The sequence below is a fragment of the Lagopus leucura genome, unplaced genomic scaffold, assembly GCF_019238085.1.
Source record: "Lagopus leucura isolate 7727_CA_CO unplaced genomic scaffold, USGS_WTPT01 Super-Scaffold_100004, whole genome shotgun sequence".
Classification (NCBI taxonomy): Eukaryota; Metazoa; Chordata; class Aves; order Galliformes; family Phasianidae; genus Lagopus; species Lagopus leucura.
In genome coordinates this window covers 53,758,584-53,778,082 of record NW_024962264.1, presented here as the reverse complement: position 1 = coordinate 53,778,082, position 19,499 = coordinate 53,758,584, and the positions used below count along the sequence as shown (strand labels likewise).

Sequence of the window (19,499 nt, the reverse complement as noted above, 5' to 3'; positions counted from 1 at the left end):
GCACTATTAAATTCTAAAACGTAATTGGTAAACCTCTGTTATTATTTAGAGTTTAATAAATATCAAATTTTTCTGGTACCTAAATATTTAACCGAAATCCACATCTGTCTCTTCCTCCTCTCTCCCTCATGTGCAAGGACAAATGGCACTTCAGAAAAAGATTAACTAATCTTCCTTATCCATGCAAAGGTTCAACAGACTGCATCAGTTAAGCTGTCAGACTTTGGATAATGCTATATGAGGTGAAGCACCTACATGATGAAAAATACTCTGTTATAGACTTGTGCAAGAAGTTACTTCTACAACTAAATGGCAGGAAATCATAACAATACACAGCATTAGTAAAGCCACTGAAGATTACAGCATTTAATATCTTTTTGAACAGACACTGGTTACTAGTAAAATCTTGGACCTCTTCACTATTACTCAGCCATTAATTTCTCCCCACCAGAGTAGAGGTATACACAGTATAATCATTTTCTACTGTACTAAACAAACATTCCACCTCCAGTTAAACAGAAATTCTTATTTTGGTCGTTACCCCCTGTTTACAAAATAAGGGATTACTGAATTGTACATTTTCATAAATTAACAGACAAGCACAAAACTATGAACAAACAGGTTCAGAATTCCCATTTGTGGTAAGGAAGTTTCAGCAGCAAGAGGTAAGCATTCTTTGCTTTTAAAGGCACCACTCTGAATTAAAAAGACAAGCATGCAATTCCACAAACCTGATATAAGCAATGTTTCCTTAAGCTATATAAGATTTAAAATTAAAATAAAAAGAAATTAAAACTATTTCTATAGCTTACCTCCCCTACTCAAAATCATTTTGGAAAAAAAAAAAGTTTACTCAGAGTCTTCTATCAAGCTATTCACAAAATTGTATCTTTTCCACACAGCAGTCTTCATAGAATGGTAATTCCCTCATTGGGAGGTGAGAAGAAACGATTTAAAATGCTTAAAATTTTAAATGACAGATAATTGGTTAATGAGTAGTTGCATCAATAGGTAACATGCTAATGCCTATGAGCACAGACACAGACTGACACAAACAGGAAAATTAAAATAAACACATCTGGAAATTTTCTCAGTACTTACTGCATCCTGGATTACCCTAGCAAATACTGGCATATATGTAATTATATTCTCCTTTCAAAACAATATAGGCTTCACTACGAAATGTAAATATTTCTTCTTTTTTCTACTCTCCCTGGGTCACTGAATGAGGTTTCCTTCATATCTAATTCTAATTTTCCCGTATTGAGAGAAAAATAATCCAGTGGGAAAACAAATCCATGATTTCTTCAGACAGAACAACAGCACTGAGAACAGCTTTGAAGTTTGAATAGAGACGCAGTGTTAGAGAACTGGGAGGGTGTTTCTGTTATGTCTGAAAGAGGCAGACACTTGGGCACTCTACCTTCTGCCAGCAGTGTTGAAGGCCAGAGAGGAACACCATTCTGTACACGTACTCCCTGTTTTTAAGGCAATAAGCACACAGGCAGAAAAAGTCAAACTTCATCACCTTCTTTCTTTCACTTTACCTGACATACACATACATACCAGAGCTCTGTTGCTACTGAGGTAATCATTTAACAGGAGATATTTGAAGGAAACAGTACATATTTCACAATTCTACCATGGATTAAATATTCTCTTCCATAGACGCATCCACAATTCTTTTCTAGCTATTCTCAGTTAGAATTCCCACACTTTACAAAGTTTTCAGTATTAAGGTAATGCAAGAATATTGTCATATTGTGTATATATCTTATTAAACAATATTATATTTTCATTTTCTTAAAAGGGAAAACAAAACAGTCTGCTTTTTAGGGAGAGTTGGCCAATGCCAATGTAAAAACTGAAGGCTTTGAAGAGAAGGCTTGTTTTCATCAGTATCAAAGTGACATGGGTAAGTAAAGAACCTCTAGAATAGCAAAAATAACACAAAATATCACATACACAACAGAGATTCCTCCCATGAAGAAGGAAATCTGATATGAGTGAAATTCAGCCAACACATTTTTCCAAGCATATGATTAAGAGGCAAATGTTTAACATTTCAAACATATCAGGTAGGAAAAAAAAGCAAAAAATTACTTTAGCTTCTGTTATATCTTTCATCTTGGATACTCAAAAGGCATAGTGAGACTTGTGAGAGAAACAGCATGTTATTTTCTCAAACTATCATCTCTAAATCTATGCATGCATATATGGGGCTGCAGAATAAATTCAAACAGTCATCTTTCCTCAAGCTGTTTGCAATAACTTTCAAAGTGGACCTTTCAAGTAAAGAAATATTTTGTCTATTTTTCAGAAAAGACAAAAATCAAGGCAGAATTCAAGGATTAACAACTAAGGTTAGTTAATGAAGTCTCAAGACACTTTTACAGTGAGGCAAGTGCTAAACTTTCAAGTTGAAAAATTCAGAGATAAGGTGTAATTTCAAATACCAGCTGCAGAACATTTGTCTGGACTATTGAAAATCATGATGAAATATTTTCCCTAACAAACAGCAGCGTATTTAACACAACAAAACTCAGTAAAGACTCTGGGTTTCTCTAGGCAAGGGTACCCTGTCAGATTCAGTTCCCTCAGAAAACAAATCAAGAGAATGATTATTCAACTCTGTTTCATAAAATATTTTTATTACATGATTATCCTCTGTCCTAAAGTTACACGCGCAGGTCTTAAGAACATTTAAGGCAAAAAAATAAAAAAGAAAAGATGGTCACTAATGATTAATATGTCATACCATTTATCCCTTCCTTCCTTCATGAAGAAGACGACTAACTCTCAACAATAATTTGTTAATGTTTTCACCAGCACACACAAAGTATGTTATCTCATTCAAATTAAAGCACCATATCATCTGAAAAGCTGCCTAGTCCAGATCTCTTTAAAGATGGAATGCATGACGGATTACTTACTGCTTTATTTTTCTTTTCTTGACAGGAGATTTAAAAATAACCCAAAAACCCCTTACAAGTGACCAGTATCAAATGAGAGAACTCTGGATTCTAATTTTATTAAACACAATTAAGACTTAGATTCATGAAACAAATGCAAATGATCACCTCAAACTAATTAGAGTTTCAAGTATTTCCTGTCTGAAAATTGTAATGAGTTGCAAAAACTAACAACTGTCAGCAGATGCTTTTATTACCCTGAGCAGTGATGCCAAAATAACACATAAAGATCTAGAATACTGTCCCTACTGATAACCTTGCCTTTTTGGCACAAAAGCTTATTTCTACAATAAAGCTCATCTGTCGGTGTAGGAGACGTATCTTTTTCTCCTAGCGCATGGGGGGGTGGGATGATAGAAGCATTTGAATTTATTTAGGCCAGGTGACTGGGATTGCAGCCTTCAAGTTTCAGAGGATGAATAAAATACTTTTAATCCCCTGAAGCCAAAAGACTTTGGAACTCTTCCTAGATGTTGCAAGATGATTATGAAACTGGCTACTTTCCCAGTCAAATGGCCTAGAAAAATCCCTATCTCTAAAGTTTCTGCTTGCTCCCAGGTAGATCAACCTGCCAATCCTGACCTTCTATCAGCTGGAAAAAAAGCTGACTATAACAGAAGCTACAATGCTTCTTATCCCACAAGCAATATATCATCTGAAAGGGAAAGTGAAAACAGGAAGCAAGAGAAGTTAAAGAGGTTACTCCCATTGGGCTCACTCCCATTTTTCCCCATACATATGATATATGCAAGGATAGTAAAATAACAAGAAAAACTGTTAACATATATGTCAATAACAAACTGACACTGCAGATACCCTCTTTTAGAGGTTATAATACATTTGCATCCTCTGGAAAAGTCACAGAATCACCAGGATTGGGAGAGAGCTTTAAAGGTCATAGAATGGTTTGAGTTGGAAGGGATATTTAAGACCCTTCCACTAGACCAGGTTGCTCAAAGCGCCATCCACCCTGGCCTTGAATGCTACCAGAGAGAAGACATCCACAACCTCTCTGGATAACCTGTTCCAGAGTCTCACCACACTCAGAGTAAAGAACTTCTTCCTAATATCTTGTCTAAATCTACCCTCTTCCAGTCAAAATCATTTCCCCTTTTCCTGTTGCTACATGCCCTTACAAAAAGCCTCTATCCAGCTTCCCCATAGGCCCCGTTAAGGTACTGGAAGGTCATCTAATTCAACTCCCCTGCAATGAACAGGGACACCTACATCTAGATCAGGCTGCTCAGAGTCCCATCCAGCCTGACCTCGAATGTCCCCAAGGACAGGGTATCCACAACTCTGGGCAATCCATTCCAGTGCCTCACCACAGTTATTTAAAATAAACTTTTTTTCTTATTTCCAATAAAAATCTCCCCTCTTTTAATTTCAAACTATTTCTCCACATCCTACCACAACAGACCCCGATTAAGATTCCATCCCCTTCCTACTTATAGCTCCCCTTTAGATATTGAAAGGCCACTATCAGGCCTCCTCACAACCTTCACTTCTCCAGGCTGAACTGCCCAAGCTCTCCTAGCCTGCCCTTGTAGGGGAGGCATTCTACCACTTCAATCATTTTTGTGGCCCTCCTCTGGACATACTCCAAGAGGTCTACATCTCTCCTGTGCTGAGAACTCCATATCTGGACACAGTACTCCTGGTGAGGTCTCACCAGCACAGAGTAGAGGTGCAGGATCACCCTTCTCAACCAAAAAGATGGCCACGCTTCTTTCAATGCAGCCCAGGATGGGCGTCTTGGTTGGGTTTCTGGGCTGCGAAGGCACACTGCTGGTTCATGTCCAGCTTGCCATCCACCAGCAGATTCGTTTAGGCAGGGCTATGCTCTATCCTCTAGTTTCCCAAGTTGTATTAATAGTGAGGGTTGCCATGATCCAGGTGCAAGATCTTGTATTTTTCAAACCTCCCGAGGTTTACTGCTCAAGCCTGTCTAGTCCTCTGTGTGTGGCAACCCATCTCTCAGGCATGCTGACTGCAACACACAGTTTACTGTCACCTACAATCTTGTTGAGGTAGCGTGCAATCCCATTGCCAATGTCATTGATGAATTTTCAGGGTTGGCTGGCCGTTCTTGTTCTTCTTGTTTGGTTTGATTTATGTGGGTCGGGTTTCTTTGGTTGGTCAATTGGGTTTCAATTTTTTTTCGTTTACACCTAATTCCATCGTTTGCAACTTTAGCTAAGTTCCCTTTTTGCTGTTATATAAAACTAATTTTCATGTATTCTTAACTATATTAACACTGCAATCACAGAAGGCTACATTCAAATAAAACAAACATCTTGATACCAGAGTTATTAATGAAATAAACAGAATATAACTCTTATTTTGAAGTGAAAAATATTTTAAAGAAGCGCTTACAGTCTTTCAAGAAGGTTTAATCCAGAGAAGGAACAATTCTTCAGCTCTGTTATTTTATTGTTGCTCAGAATCCTGTAAATAGAACAGAAATGAACAGTATATTACAAATTGAATAACAAAATTATTTGCTATATTATTTGCTAAATAAGCTGATAAGTCCTTCTATCCATTACTTGTTTCTCTTTGAAGGACCACATGTAATTGCAAGTTTCTTCTTCCATACAGTACCCTGTTTCAAACAGCAGTCATCTGCAAATGCAAATATCCTCAAGATATGAAATCTCATGGATGATTCCTTACTTCGGAGGTTGCACTTTCTACTTCTATCACCTTTTTCCTATTTTCCTTCTGAAACCATTCTTGAATACCATTCTGACATCCAAAACATTCCTTAGCAAAGGGTTTCACATTACGAAACTTTGACAAAGAACACCTCATTTCCTTTGCTTTCATCGTGGCTCCTATCAGCTTCCTTCAATGCTATACAGGGGAAGCACTAAAGCAAGCAGCGATCAATCCATATCTATCCTCTCTTTACCACACACAATTGTGTATAGTTCCAGACTGCCTTTTGCCAGATGGGAAGATGCATATTTTCCTTAATTACTTCTCACACAGAAGTCATTTACTACTTTCTCACTAGTTTCTGAGCTTCTTCCAGTTTTATTAACTCAAAATTTGCGACAAGACTACAAAAACCAAAATAGCAGTCAAGGCTTGGAAAAGTTACAAACCTACATAGTGATGTAACAATGTTTTATTTTGTTCCCTATTGTTTTCCCAGCAATTCTTAACATCTGGTCTGCCTTTACCACTGGTACTGTAAACTGAAGTACGCTGGTCAGCCCACAGCCTGCCATCTCACATATTTAGACAGAACAGTTATTGTTACCAATAACATTTTTTACTTCCCTAGTGTGCTACTTCTGCCATTTTGCTGCCCAGTTATTGCTTTCATAAACTTCTGAAATCCATTGATTTATCCTCATCCTTATTAGGTAACTCAAAATTGTCACCCCAGAAACCCTCTTCCACAGGTCACTAACAAATACATTATACATTTCAGGTCTGGAACACTCCATTCCATTGAGAACACTGACCATTTACTTCCACGTTTGCTCTTATCTTTTAACAATTTAGCTATTGATACAATGCTTTCTCATTTTGTGCTGACATTTTTCTTCAAAAGCCTTTGGCAAGGGACTGCAAGATGCCTTTTAGAAAATGTCCTATGTCTTACTCCATCAACTGGATCATTTTTGTCAATATTTTGCTGATTGTGAAGAACTTCCCACAACAGGATATGTAAGTTCATTCTAAGTGCGACTTCAGTCATCCATCATTTGACTCTTCATCCTCGAGTTCTTCTAAAAGCTCTCCAGTGAACACCGTCTCATCCTGTAAAATTTATTCACTCCGTCAATCTCTTCCATAACTTCAGCTACAGTCACTTCAGTTTCTGACAGATCCTCTATCAAATGTGTCCTGCAGATCCAGCAAGTCTGTTCTCTTCTTCACTAGCACCAATTATATCCTCAGGCTGGATCACACTGCTTCAGCACTAACAACTGCCACTAGGAGATTTTCTCCACTCTGCTGCACCTTTCAGATCTCCTTCACAGTAGCAATAAAAACAAACACACCTTCCCTCCAACGCATAAAATTCATTATCTGATGACAAGGTTTAGTACTTCTAAACACAACAAGAATAAGATGAAACTAAAATACAGGGATACCTTCTATGAAAACAGCATCATTTTGACATAGCCATATATTACACTGAGAAATCTGGAGAAGAAAACTACTTACAGACTGCCACAAGCATCTACAGTTTCAACAAACAGCGCAGGCAGCTTTTTTGTCTCAAAGCTCTGGCTTTGAGTCAGTATCTCTTAATCACACACATGTACACAGGATCTAGACAGCTGAACAATTTTTGTGAAATTCTGTAAGAATCTTTCATTCTAACAGGATGAAGGAGGTTTGAAAATTCTTGAAGTTAGAACTGAATCAGTCAACGAAGGTAACAGTTCTGATGCTTAAAGGAGATCCTACCTTTTCTCCTTTGTCAGTTACACCACGTATTTCTGCAGTTGATCTCAAGTATCTCTGGTGCCCAATGCTCCATAAGCAATGATAAGCTGCAGAAACACCCAAGCATCTTTCAGACACTAATTTACACATCTACTACATAAGCATGATCACCACAGCATTCCAAACAGCCAGTCAGTCCTGGATGAAAACTGATCACAGCAATGGATGGAAAGGTAAAAGTGTAAGAAAAATGCTTATTTTTAAAAGTATACAAAAAAATTTGCTATTATACAAAATAATTTGCTTATATTGCCTGTAGCTTGACATGCTGGTAGATGTTAAGAAGAAAAATTAGCTAAAATTGCCCTTCGTCTGCTTCTGTGATAACCTAAATGACACAACAAATAACATATATACACACACACTCTGCAAGTTTCAAAGACAGACGTACAAATTAAAAACTCATAGGTGATCTCATCTGCATCAAAGAAGATCCAAAACAGAGCAGAATTGAAATATATATTTCTGAGACTGATGTTTGGCAAGGCAGAGTGCTGATATTTTAATAGAAGCAAGAGAAAAATAAATAAATAAGCAAAATCTTTGGCATGGAATGCCTGAAATACTATCACTACTTCACTGAAGTGTTAAAAGTAGTGCACCTTGAAGGCTTGAAGCTATTTTTACTTTTACTCTGAGAAAGGTTTCAATCTAGGCAGAAAGAAGAAATAGCAGGAAGGTACAGGATTCATTTTGCAGCCTAAACCAATCTGAACCAAGTACACATTTATTTCTACGTCTTTCCTGGTTCCAGAAACATACACAGAAAGGAATAAAATGAAATAAATGAAGGCGCTTATGAAAAAATTTCATAATTACTTCATGCAAACAGAATATAAGGCATAACAGCAGCAGCAAAAAAAAAAAAAAAAAAAAAAAAAAAGCCACCACAGCCACAAATCCAATTTAGGTCTATGGTTAAAAAGAAAAAAAACCATGAGAGTTAGAAAACACCCAAGTCAACACAAGCAAGCACACTACAGTCTTTGGTGGCACAAAAATCCCTTGCATTTTAGTTGTAATTGATTTTGTTTCATAATTTAATGAACTTATTTGTGCTTTTCCAGAAAAAATAAACAAGCAGCTATTTAAGATGGAACAGAAACCACTTCAAAAGTAGAAGCAACTGAGTGAACTAAATTTGTACTAAATAAAAAGTACAATTCTGTTTAAAAAAAATCAGTTTTCTGACATTGCCTATAAATAATAGGCCTAAAGTAGAAGCCTTTGAATATCTGAGCACTAGGTATATTTGTCTCTGGAGTGTGATGTACAAATTATAGTCAGCCTGATTTAGTATTTTCTGTGGAAGCTGTTAGTTGCTCAACCATAAAGGTTTAGTACAATAAATGATAGATTTTACAACACTCCATATAACCTAAGACATTTCATCATACTTAATGCTGTAACCGTAATCTTTAAAAAGTCAGTTTAAAACTTGCTATTAATATACTTAGTCTATACATTATTAGAAGTGTTTAGGGATGTGGCACAACACGACAAAACACCATAAAGCACTCACTTCAAAGTAGACATTTTAGATCCACTTTTACAATTCCTGTGCATTAATATACAGTAAAATGATGGGCTATTATGTACCACTTAGATACAGACAATTATTTGTGATCAATAATAACTTTAAGTTATCAGTTTAAGAACATAATTCTTCCTAAGAGGGAAGTGATTCAGAAAATACCTGAACTTTTCCATCATTAAGAAGTTTAAAGTGAAAAATCATAGAGAGAGAAATATCACTCATTCTTATCTTGTTCAACTCTTCTGTAACTAGTGACCCAACAGAAATGATCATCTGGAGGATTTGTGAAGAGGTTCCAATAGCCAAGCATCACCAATGCACTGTATGTCTCATAAGCTACAGATCAGATATTGGCTGTTCTTGTGTTTTGTTTGTGGTTTTGTTGTTGTTGTTGTTGTTTTTGTTTTGTTAAATATCAAGAAAACCTGCTTGAATCAAACGTGTTTTGCTTGTCCACTACCCATCCCCTGTGTAAGAATACAAACTGGGATGTGGAACTGCCACATACAAATACACTACAGCATTAACAGGAAAAGGCAGCTGAAAAGCAGGTTCTGGACAATGTCTCAAAGCCATCTTCAAACATTTCCCTTTTCCTTGGAATGAAATGGTTGCGAAGAATAACCTGAAACAAGACAGTAACAACCTTCTTCCCATAGGAAATAAAACAGAAAGGCTCCCCAACTTCTCACTCATCCAATGAACAGCGCTGAAGTTTTCCTTCATCAATTATAGCCTGGTTTGGAAAGCCTTGCTTTCACTTTACCCCAGAGCTTAGTAAAACTGCAAAGAAACTCACCTCTGACTCATTAATTGGCAAGATCTTTGGCAACAGATGCCCAACTGCTACTATGCAAAACACTTAGATCACTTATGAGCAGATCAAGTTGCTGCCATCAGCCATTTCTTTATGATAGTGCAATAACAGAGGGGGGAGTAAATAAATAAAAATCAAGGCTTGTTTTGTCTTTACCTTTAGAATGAGGTAATAAACACTGTGCACAAAAAGTTTTGTCCTAATAAAACTACTACTACTAAGCCAGGAATCAGCTAGTCAGGAATACACCTCCAAATTTCACAAATGAATCCTTTCATAGTATGCTACTGAAACACACAAATCCATTAGCACAATAAAATAGTCAACATGGGCTCTTAAGAAGTACAAACAATGGGAGATGGCGTAAATTTAAGCTGAATGTTAAAGTAGCTTTCAGAACACAATTTAAGAGACTCAAACAGAGAGCCAGGAAGCAAAAAATAGATCATTTCATTGCGACAGCTGGATACTCTAAGGACTGGGAAAGTGGCCACCAGCAAAAATTAAGCTAAAATAACCATCTGTACTATCCTTGCTGTTGAAAGCAGTGAACATGCAAAAACAAATATTGTTCAAAGTTTATTTTGTAGGAGCTGCGGTTTAGCAAGGACATAAAAACAGTACTTTTCAAGAGTTAGTAGTTTGCCTTCTAGAGAGTTCCTGGTGTCAAAAGCAAAGCAGCATCAAGTAATGGACTGTGCACATCACCAACAGTACTTGCTTAAAAGTAAAACCCTGGAATGAAAACAATCTACAAGCTATTACACAGAAAAATCTTTCCAAAGTCCCTACTAAAGGAGAACAAAACCAATACAATTAGGGAAGCTTAGTAATGAAGTATTTCCAAAACAGAAATTCACAACAGATAAAGAATCTCCTGTGCTATGTTATTATTATGCACATTAGGTAATATTAAAGATTGTGAACTGGAACACAAAGAAGTAATGAAGTTACCAAATTAAATCTGTGTCTATTTATATCTTTCCATTTTTTAACTGGAAATGTATTAACTTCATACGAAGTAATGACTAACCTTTATTTTTCCTGCATAAACTCAGTGTCTTTAATTTATAAAGATAACAATGCACATTCCGCACGCTGCTATTCAACATGTGCCTACATGCTTTATTCACTACATTTAAGGACAGAAATCTTGATTTCTAGTGAAATACAGTTCACATCACTGGAATAGGTAACAAAAAAATACTACATGAAAAGCATCTTGGAATAAAGAGACAAAGTAGAAGGCAACAATGAATAGCAATGCTGCTGAAAAAGATAGTACCATAGCAAGAAACTATAAGCTTCACAACCAAACCTCTCTTTCTAGTACTTAGCCTAGGTTGGAAAGCCTACCTAGGATAGAAAACCAGGAGTACAAAGCAGCATCCAGCCTTTTCCCACACTGGGTTGCTAGTCCTAAAACTAACCAAAAGCACTGGCAATCTAACCCCTGTGCCCATGACATCCTCAGAGACGTCCTCCAAGTTCTCTTCCAACCCCTCTGTATCTGTAGCATCTGCATCAGTTTGAGTTCTGCTGCAAACTCCTGCCTTACTCCCTTTCCTTCTGTTCCTTCCTTTCTCTTGTCCAACAGTTGCGTATTTTTTAGGATGCTCCTTTGCATTTCAGTGCAAGCTTACCCTACTCCTCCAACATCCAAATACACAGGAAACATAATAGCTCACCTTACAGGGCACACAGCACACACTAGTTTAGCCAGACTCTCTTAACTTAAGCTGCTACAGCCAGTACATTCTCTAAGTCCTATCACAGAAGCATTAATTATAGCATACGCTGTCAAACCCACAGTCTCATGTACTTATATTTCCAGTGAGTACATTACCTGATAACAAAGTACTTTGTCTAGACATGATTTGTCTAGACATGTTTGCAGGTACTTCCTGTCAACTGCTAACACACAGACACATTTGCAGAAGAATTTATACGCTAGCCCTATAGAACTTAACAGGTTTGGAATAGTTTAGCTCCTCGGACTGACTGCATGTGGAGCCATACAGAGAAGGAAGAGCAAGCCACCCACAGAGCCAGAGCCTGGAGGTAAAGGCACGTGCCCAGCACACCTGCTTGGGCAGCGGCGTTTCAGTCAGCTAGCATGGATATCACTTTCTGCTGTCAGCGGTGAGACTTTACTTCCTGTTCCTTGCTCCAGACAACCGCTGTGTCAGAAACAGCAAGTGCAAGAGGAAGGGGCTCCCATTCTCCAGCACAGAGCTGTAACACACCTACTCACTGCCAACCACAGAAAGGGGGCAGGTTTAACGAGACAATCATCACTGTTGTGAGGATTCTTTTTGAGGGCTGCTGTTGCCCTGAAGCATGACTTTGAGGCAGTAGATAGGGCTAATGTCTTTCTGACAGGATGATTTCAGAAATCTGAGCGCAACTTATAAGCAAATTCTGCCAACTGCTAAGTACCAGGGTTAAATCTGTTCTGTAACAACATGGATTAATTCATAATAAATTAGCTTTTTAATCTGACAGAAAAGTCTTGTTCATCCCCTCATATGGCAACACCACGTGGACAAAACAGAAGTTTTCCATGGTACCGTTGGATGATCCATTTCCTCATGGCAACCCGTTCCTAATTTTACAAAGATTTCCTGGGTAGCAGTTCTATTTCCAAGGATTCTTGCTCACCTCTCACTAAACCAGTTGTATCCCCTTCAGCACCTTATTTACTCTACTTTCACTGCTTCCAGAGCCCTTCAGATCTCTCACCTCCATAACCAACAAATGCACGCAAAGAAGCTCCCCATTCCCTCACCCCTCCCCAGCTGCCAGCCTTAGTTTCTGCTCACCCAACAGAGCTCTGGCATCCCAGACATGCAAGAGCAGCCTGGGTATCTGCAGGACCGCACTGCTTTGAGTGCTGGACATGCTCATGTCTTTGCTGAAGGAGGAGCAATGTACAGAAACACTAAGTTCAGCAAGACATTGTAGTTTTCACTGCCAAACAGCCATACAGTGACATCCAAAAGTGAAAATAAAATTCTCACTTGTTTACTATTAAAGAATTTATGTATTTTACAACGTAAAATCTAAAAATCATTAATTATGTCCTCACAGAAAGCTAAATATGCTTTAATTATCTTCTCTGATGCTCTTAAAATTAAAACAACTTACTGTTGCGAATAAGAAGAAAAGCTCAACTGGTTTTAATCTCCATGAGTTAGCTGTACTAAGAAAGCACTTAAACAGTATAGAATTAGAATTTATAGAGATTATAACAGTGAAGGTAAAGACTAACTACTGAAGCAGTAATAATAAATCCATGAACCTGCAACATATGTGGCCCATGTGAAGTACACATGGGACCCATCACATTCTAAAAAAAAAAAAAAAAAAAAATCTGATCTTGCATCTCCCAACTCATTTACTCATTTTCAATTACAAAAATAAGATCTACAAAGTGAACAAACCTCAAGCAAAAAAGAAATGAGAGATGTAGTTGTTCATTCCTCATTCATCAATGCAGCACAAAGTCTACTCCTATTTCTTAAACTCTTAATTTAACTTTACATTTAAAAGTTCTACAACTCTGTACATTTGCAGAACAAAACCAGGCATACTAGCCATGAACAAAAGATCAAAAGAAGAAAAAAATGTTAGCACTGAAGTTGAAAATACCAATTCTTGAGGCAAAATAGTGAATGACACATTGAAATGTATGTATAAAGGGCACTGCATATATCTTCTTGGGGAATAAAAGGCTTTGTACAATTCTACATAAATATGTGAGCTGCAAAAATTAAGAAACTGGATTTTGCCTCATTTCAAAATTTTAAATTTGTTCTCGAGAATTCTGCAGAATTTACCTCTATCCTCCTCTCTCCTTAGCAGTAATCAACATGAAGCTCCGATTCAAAATCTAAAAGCCTATCACATGCAACAATTGCCTACAGTTGTACCCATTATAAAAAGCCACATTTAACTTTGTCATGTATTGATTAGAAGTATAATAACCTTCTTGAAAAGGACTTAGCATAATCCAAACATTTGTATGGAAGAATCTCAAGAAATATCAGTATATATTGATGTCACCATTATTGCATGGAGGTTATTATTTCCAATGACAATCACCATATATATGGCAAATATATGAACACATGTATACAATAATCACCATATATTCACTATATACATTAAAGACTTCACTACTACACTAAAAGAAACCACAGAACACTATACAAATTTGAGTGCCCCAATGCACACTTAATAAATAACAAAATTATCACAGTTATTTAGGCAGAACAAAATACTACAAATTAGAAGAAAGTGCTGCTCAAGTTGTGAGCTAAGTTTTCTTGCAACGCTCAAATATACATGGGAGCATACCTATTTATAAAAGAACACTGCACATACTCAATACTGTGTAATAACAACCCCACCCACAATGATGAATCAGTGCTGAAATAGGATATAAAATAAAACGTTATGTGATTTTCAATGTGGATAGCGATCTTCTCAACAAGGTAAAAAAAAAAAAATGTACACAAATGATAGGCATATACTGTATAGATCTACAAGAATAAAAGCCTAACAGAAAATGAAACACCACCAATTCTTGCAGGTTGGATGCCACTGGTAAACTGTGGCTGTGACAGTTCTCAAGTACTGCACTGTCTCCATACTGCCAGGCACTCCTGAGAAACACATATTTTGCACAGTTCACGTATCCAATGACTGAAGAAAATTTTAAGATAAATTTTAATGGGAATTATTAGCCTTTTGTGTCTTCAAAAAAATGTTATCACTGTTGAAGTTATTAGTACAGAGCACTTACAACAGTCTCAGATAGACTACATTAACAAAAAAGGGATTAGCTGTCAAGAGTACCATTCAAGTTAATAATGGAAATGTACTTTAAAAGAAAGAAGAGGGAAACTTCCACTGAATACATTTACTATGCCAGTTTTTCCTGTTTGACAATTTTTTTTTTGTAAAGGACACTTTCTCTAACACATAATAAAGGCTCTACAAAGGAAAAGAAATTAATCAACATAGTTTAGCAAAGCAACAGATGATGCGTTAAAAAAGGAAGAATATTAATAGCCATAAATATAAGTCACAGTATAATAACAATATGCTTTATTTTTAAAAACCTGAAGATCCATTTACTTCAAGTAGGAAAAAACTATTCGTGTAACTACACGCAGTTACTGTAATTACAGTGCAATCACATGCTGTGATAGGAGTGATTCCTTGTGATGTGAGTGATCTTTTGCTATGAAAAGCTGGGAGTTTAGGAATTCAAGTTAAAAAAAAAAAAAAAAGGAAAAGCTCTGAAGGTCCTTGGAAGGCCAAATAAATACGCCCTTGAGTTGCTTAACAGATGTAGTTTGATATTCTTATATTTGGAAAGTGGGCAAAAAAATGTGACATTTTTACATGTTTCTCAATAGGAATCCAGTTAAATGTATCTTTGAACAGTTCTGAACACAAATCCAGGCTACTGTAGTGGCTTGTAAATGCTAACTTGCAAGTGCAAACACTGATATTCATATGTTCCTTTCAGAGCATGTGGCTAAGCAAAGCTGTTTGCAGGTCAGTAAAGCTCCTGTTTCAAAAACATTGCTCTTCACTGACTATACATGCATTTCCTCCATTCATTTACATTCCTATAGGATAATTTTTATGTAAATCAGTGACTAAAATTCTCAACAAGGATTTTAACTTCATTGGCTTGTCTTCAGTGGGACAGCACTGTTCAACAGAAAAAGTTGTGAAATCATCAGTTGAGCTTGCATCAAAGAAACAACAGCAATGGTTATCTTATCTCAAACTTCTACTGCACAGGTATAGCATGCTCCTGCTCCTTAAACGTGAATCATGGCAATGACTTCAGTATCTACTGAAATACAGTAGACAAAGAATGAAGTTACATTCACCCAGTTATATTATCTTCACACCAAAAGCATCTCATCTGGCCGGTTAAACTACAAAGGTCAAAGCAATGTGGGATGTTCATGTAGGTACACCCTTCATTTGCATCCTAATCACTTTTTATTATATAAGGCTACAAGTCCCTTCCTTGGCCATAACTGAAGGTCAAATTTCAAGGTGAATGTGAGTAACTGCTTAGCAAAGCACTAGCTAATTCTAATTAGATTCTAAAGGAATCTCAATCTGCAGTCCTAAATCCTAAACATTACTTATTCTCCTGTACACATCTCTCCATACTTTAAAGCACTTATTTCAGTATTTTCTTCTTCAACCACAAAGCAACCTTACTTTAACCTTTATTAATTGAAATAGTTAGGGTTTTACTTTTTTCTGAATTGTAACTGCAGATTCTAAGTAATTGTAACCAGTAGTGACCTAAATTACAAGGGCAATGAAAGGTTTTGTGGCAAACAAAAGCCAGCCATTTCCTAAGTTGAGACCTTGCCAAACCTACCAAAGCCATTATTAACCACCAACTACAACAATGTGCAAGAACTGGGATGCAAACTTGTTTATCCTCATTTCCTTTGATTTTCTTTTCCTCACTTTTTAGACAGTTTTATCCTCAAAAATAGGTCAGAAGGAAAAATACGGAGGTGTAAATGCTAAATGCGCAGCAGTTCATCTACTGAAAGCGCAGGAGTTTGAACAGTGATGAGGATGGAATCAAGATTCTCAAGAATAAACACTTGAGTCCTTCCCAGCTCACTCTCAGAAAAACAAGACACTGTTTATATAAAACTACACAAATGTCCTCATATTTAAAATTGCTTTGTGCAAAATAAGAACATAAAAGAAAATTAACTGAATTAAAACATAGCTGATTTACACAACAGTGATCTATTTTCAGCTACTTATCTCAGCAGTGATCCACTAATCCAAAAAGCTATAATACAAGTAGGACTTATCTTAATAGAAGAATCCCACAAGAATCAAGATTCAAGATAATTCAGGGCAGTTTGACTCTAATCAGAAAACTTTCCACTACCCACCAACCACTGCAGTTCCAAGTATCAGCTTGGAGGAAAAAAAGAAAAAAAAAGTAATTTTGGAAAAAGATTAGATAACAATTAACTCAGCCACTATTAAACAACATGTTAGTGAAATTGCACATAATGGCACAAGGCAACCCAACTCATAAATCACCAATGTTTTCTAACCAGGTTAACACTGACTCGGTACAATGATCTCAGAGATATGGAAAGTTACACCTCTGAAATGAAGAAACCTGAAAGATTCCGAAACACAACAACCACTGTGTCCACTTACTTAGAAAAACCAGAAGCATCAGTTTAATAATCTTTTAAGTAACATTTAAGTAAAATTTCAAAGCGTGCATTCACATTGATTCTATCAACACTGTTATGATACTTACTAGAGAAAACAGCAAGAAACAATGTGTTTTCCAGTTAAGACATTTAAAAAGTTAGGAGTACTGAAGGGAAAATCTGTTTCAGAAGTAGTCATGCACTTCAAAGGCTGGTTAGAAATGAAAGCAAATAATTAATGTATGAAGATATGCTCTAGATAACGAAGGAGTATGAAGAATCAAAACGAAATGAATTCTTCCAAATTATTCTGTCACTGCAATTATGAACAAAGGTCCATTCACAGCAAGGATGCTATATTTGATATTTGCTTGTCTTTCACAGTAATCACAGCTGTGACTCCAAGCTTTTTGAATCAAAAGACCCCCACCGTCAACTTCAGCATATCATCCAGACTAATACATACTTTTATCTTTTTTTTGTGGATAATACTGTATTTTTAACAGCTAATCAGCTGCATAACACTTACAGCTAACAAAGACCAAAATCAATTTGCTGATCAAAGAGCTGTCACCTTTCACTTTTTGCTTTCCTTTCTACTTCAGAAACTTCACACAGGAATAATTCTGGTCACTTCTCACAGGTCATTTAAAAATGTTCCAATCCCTTGCACACTGACAAGCTGAGGGAAACTACTTAGGCCCCTCTTTTTTGGTCTTCCCCTTTCCCACTGACTGGCCCTTATGACTAGGGTACACACCTCACTCTAACTTCTCAAAGAAGCCCTTCCACCAGGTTTAAGTGCTGTCAAAGTTCACAAAGGCAACAGTCAAACTGTTGTTCTCAGGACAAAAGTACATAAGTTTAGAGATATGGATCTGTTAGAGCATGTCCAGAGGAAGGCCACAAAAATGATCCAAGGGATGGAACACCTCTCCTACAACGAAGGCTGGGAGAACTGAGGCTGTTCAGCCTGGAGACTACTCTGAAGTGACCTGAAAGCAGCTTTTCAGTATCTAAAGGGAACCTTCAAGAAAGAAGGGTACAGACTCTTTAGTAGGGTCTGTGATGATAGCACAAAGGGAAATGGTTTCAAATGAAAAGAGGAAAGATTTAGATTGGGTATAAAGAAAATGTTGTTTACAATAAGGGTAGTGAGGCAGTGTAACAGGCTGACCAGAGATGTGGTGGATGTCCCATTCCTGGAGACATTCATTGCAGCAAAATAAGTAAGCATATTAAGCCAGACCCTATGCTACTGTCACTTTTCATCAACTTTCTTGCACACTACTCAATCACACTCGAGTCCTCCCACAGAAACACAGGCTCCCTAAAAAAAAAATCACAGGCTTTTGGGCCATCTCTGATGAAATTCAGTGTTACTGCATAGCTTCGGATAGCGTCTCAGGAAGAAAAGAAAAACAACTTGCAAACCCTTCCCGTGAAGAGTAACGCATTACTTAGTTTGGAATAAGCTGCACATCCTGCTGGAAACTTGTTATTCAAATGGCTGAGCTCGGATCGAGTCCACGTACAAACAGCGCGCCTGAACGTAACCCGAAGTTAGGACGAAGCTGGGAGCACGGGGACGATGCACGGCGGGGCGGGACCACCCCGCGCAGCCCCCACACGCACAGCGCTTCACGGACTTCTTTCCCAACAAAATCACCACCCCCGGGACCGTACTCACAGCGTGACCGTCCGGTTGGGCAGAGCCTCGGGAGGCAGGACATGAGCGAGCTCCAGGTTGCTGCACACCACCTTCACCTCCAGCGGGCCGCCAGCCGCCGCTTTGCCGGAGCTTTTGGGGCGCCCGTCGTACTTACAGCCCGGGGGCAGCGCGGTGCCGCCGCCCCTCAGCGCCGCCACGAGAAGGAGCGCGGCCAGGAGGCGCGCGGGGCGCCGGGCACGGGGGCGAAGCGGGCGGCAGGGAGCGCGGCGGAGCGGGGGCAGCATGGCGCTCGGGGCCGGGCCCCGCTCCTCCTGGAGGTGCCGGATGGGAGAGGAGCGAGGAGAGAGCGCGGCTCGCGGGCCCTCACTTAGTTCCGCGGGGGCGGCGCTAGGCGCGGCCGCAGCTCCGCCGCCATGTGGTGCCGGGGGGTGGCGGGCCGGAGCCGCCACCGCCGCACCCGCCCTCGTCTTTGTGTCGGGGCCGGGAGGACCCCGCGCGCCGGCAGCAGCGCCGCCTTCCGCCGGTGTGAGAACCCCGCGCTTGTGCGCCCGCCGGGCCTCGGCCCCGCCGCGCAAGCGCCGCCGCCGTGGCGGTCCTCACCGCGCTTGCGCGTCGCCGGCTGAGGGGGCGCGGCGGAGAGGTGCCGCTCTCCGGAGGAGAGGGGTGTGGGGTGCGGCCTGCGGCCTGGTGAACCTCGGGCTGCCCTGCGGTGCCTCTGTCGGCGCGGTGTGTTTCGCTGCCCGGGCGACGGCTCCATTTCTGTTCGCCTTTGGGTCCCCATCTCTCTGGGGGACGC

The 19,499-nt window shown here is 38.8% G+C and overlaps 1 protein-coding gene across 1 annotated transcript in view; it reads right to left on the bottom strand.

Annotated features, from left to right (window-relative positions):
• ADGRA3 (adhesion G protein-coupled receptor A3) overlaps positions 1–18,987 on the bottom strand; it is a 55,281-nt gene extending 36,294 nt beyond the window's left edge. Inside the window, exons 1-2 of the mRNA XM_042871721.1 lie at positions 18,722–18,987; positions 5,349–5,420 (exon numbers count right to left, since the gene is read on the bottom strand). Of these exons, the coding sequence (XP_042727655.1) occupies positions 5,349–5,420; positions 18,722–18,987 (338 nt within the window). The remainder of the gene's footprint in view (positions 1–5,348; positions 5,421–18,721) is intronic.
• Positions 18,988–19,499: the final 512 nt, after the last annotated feature.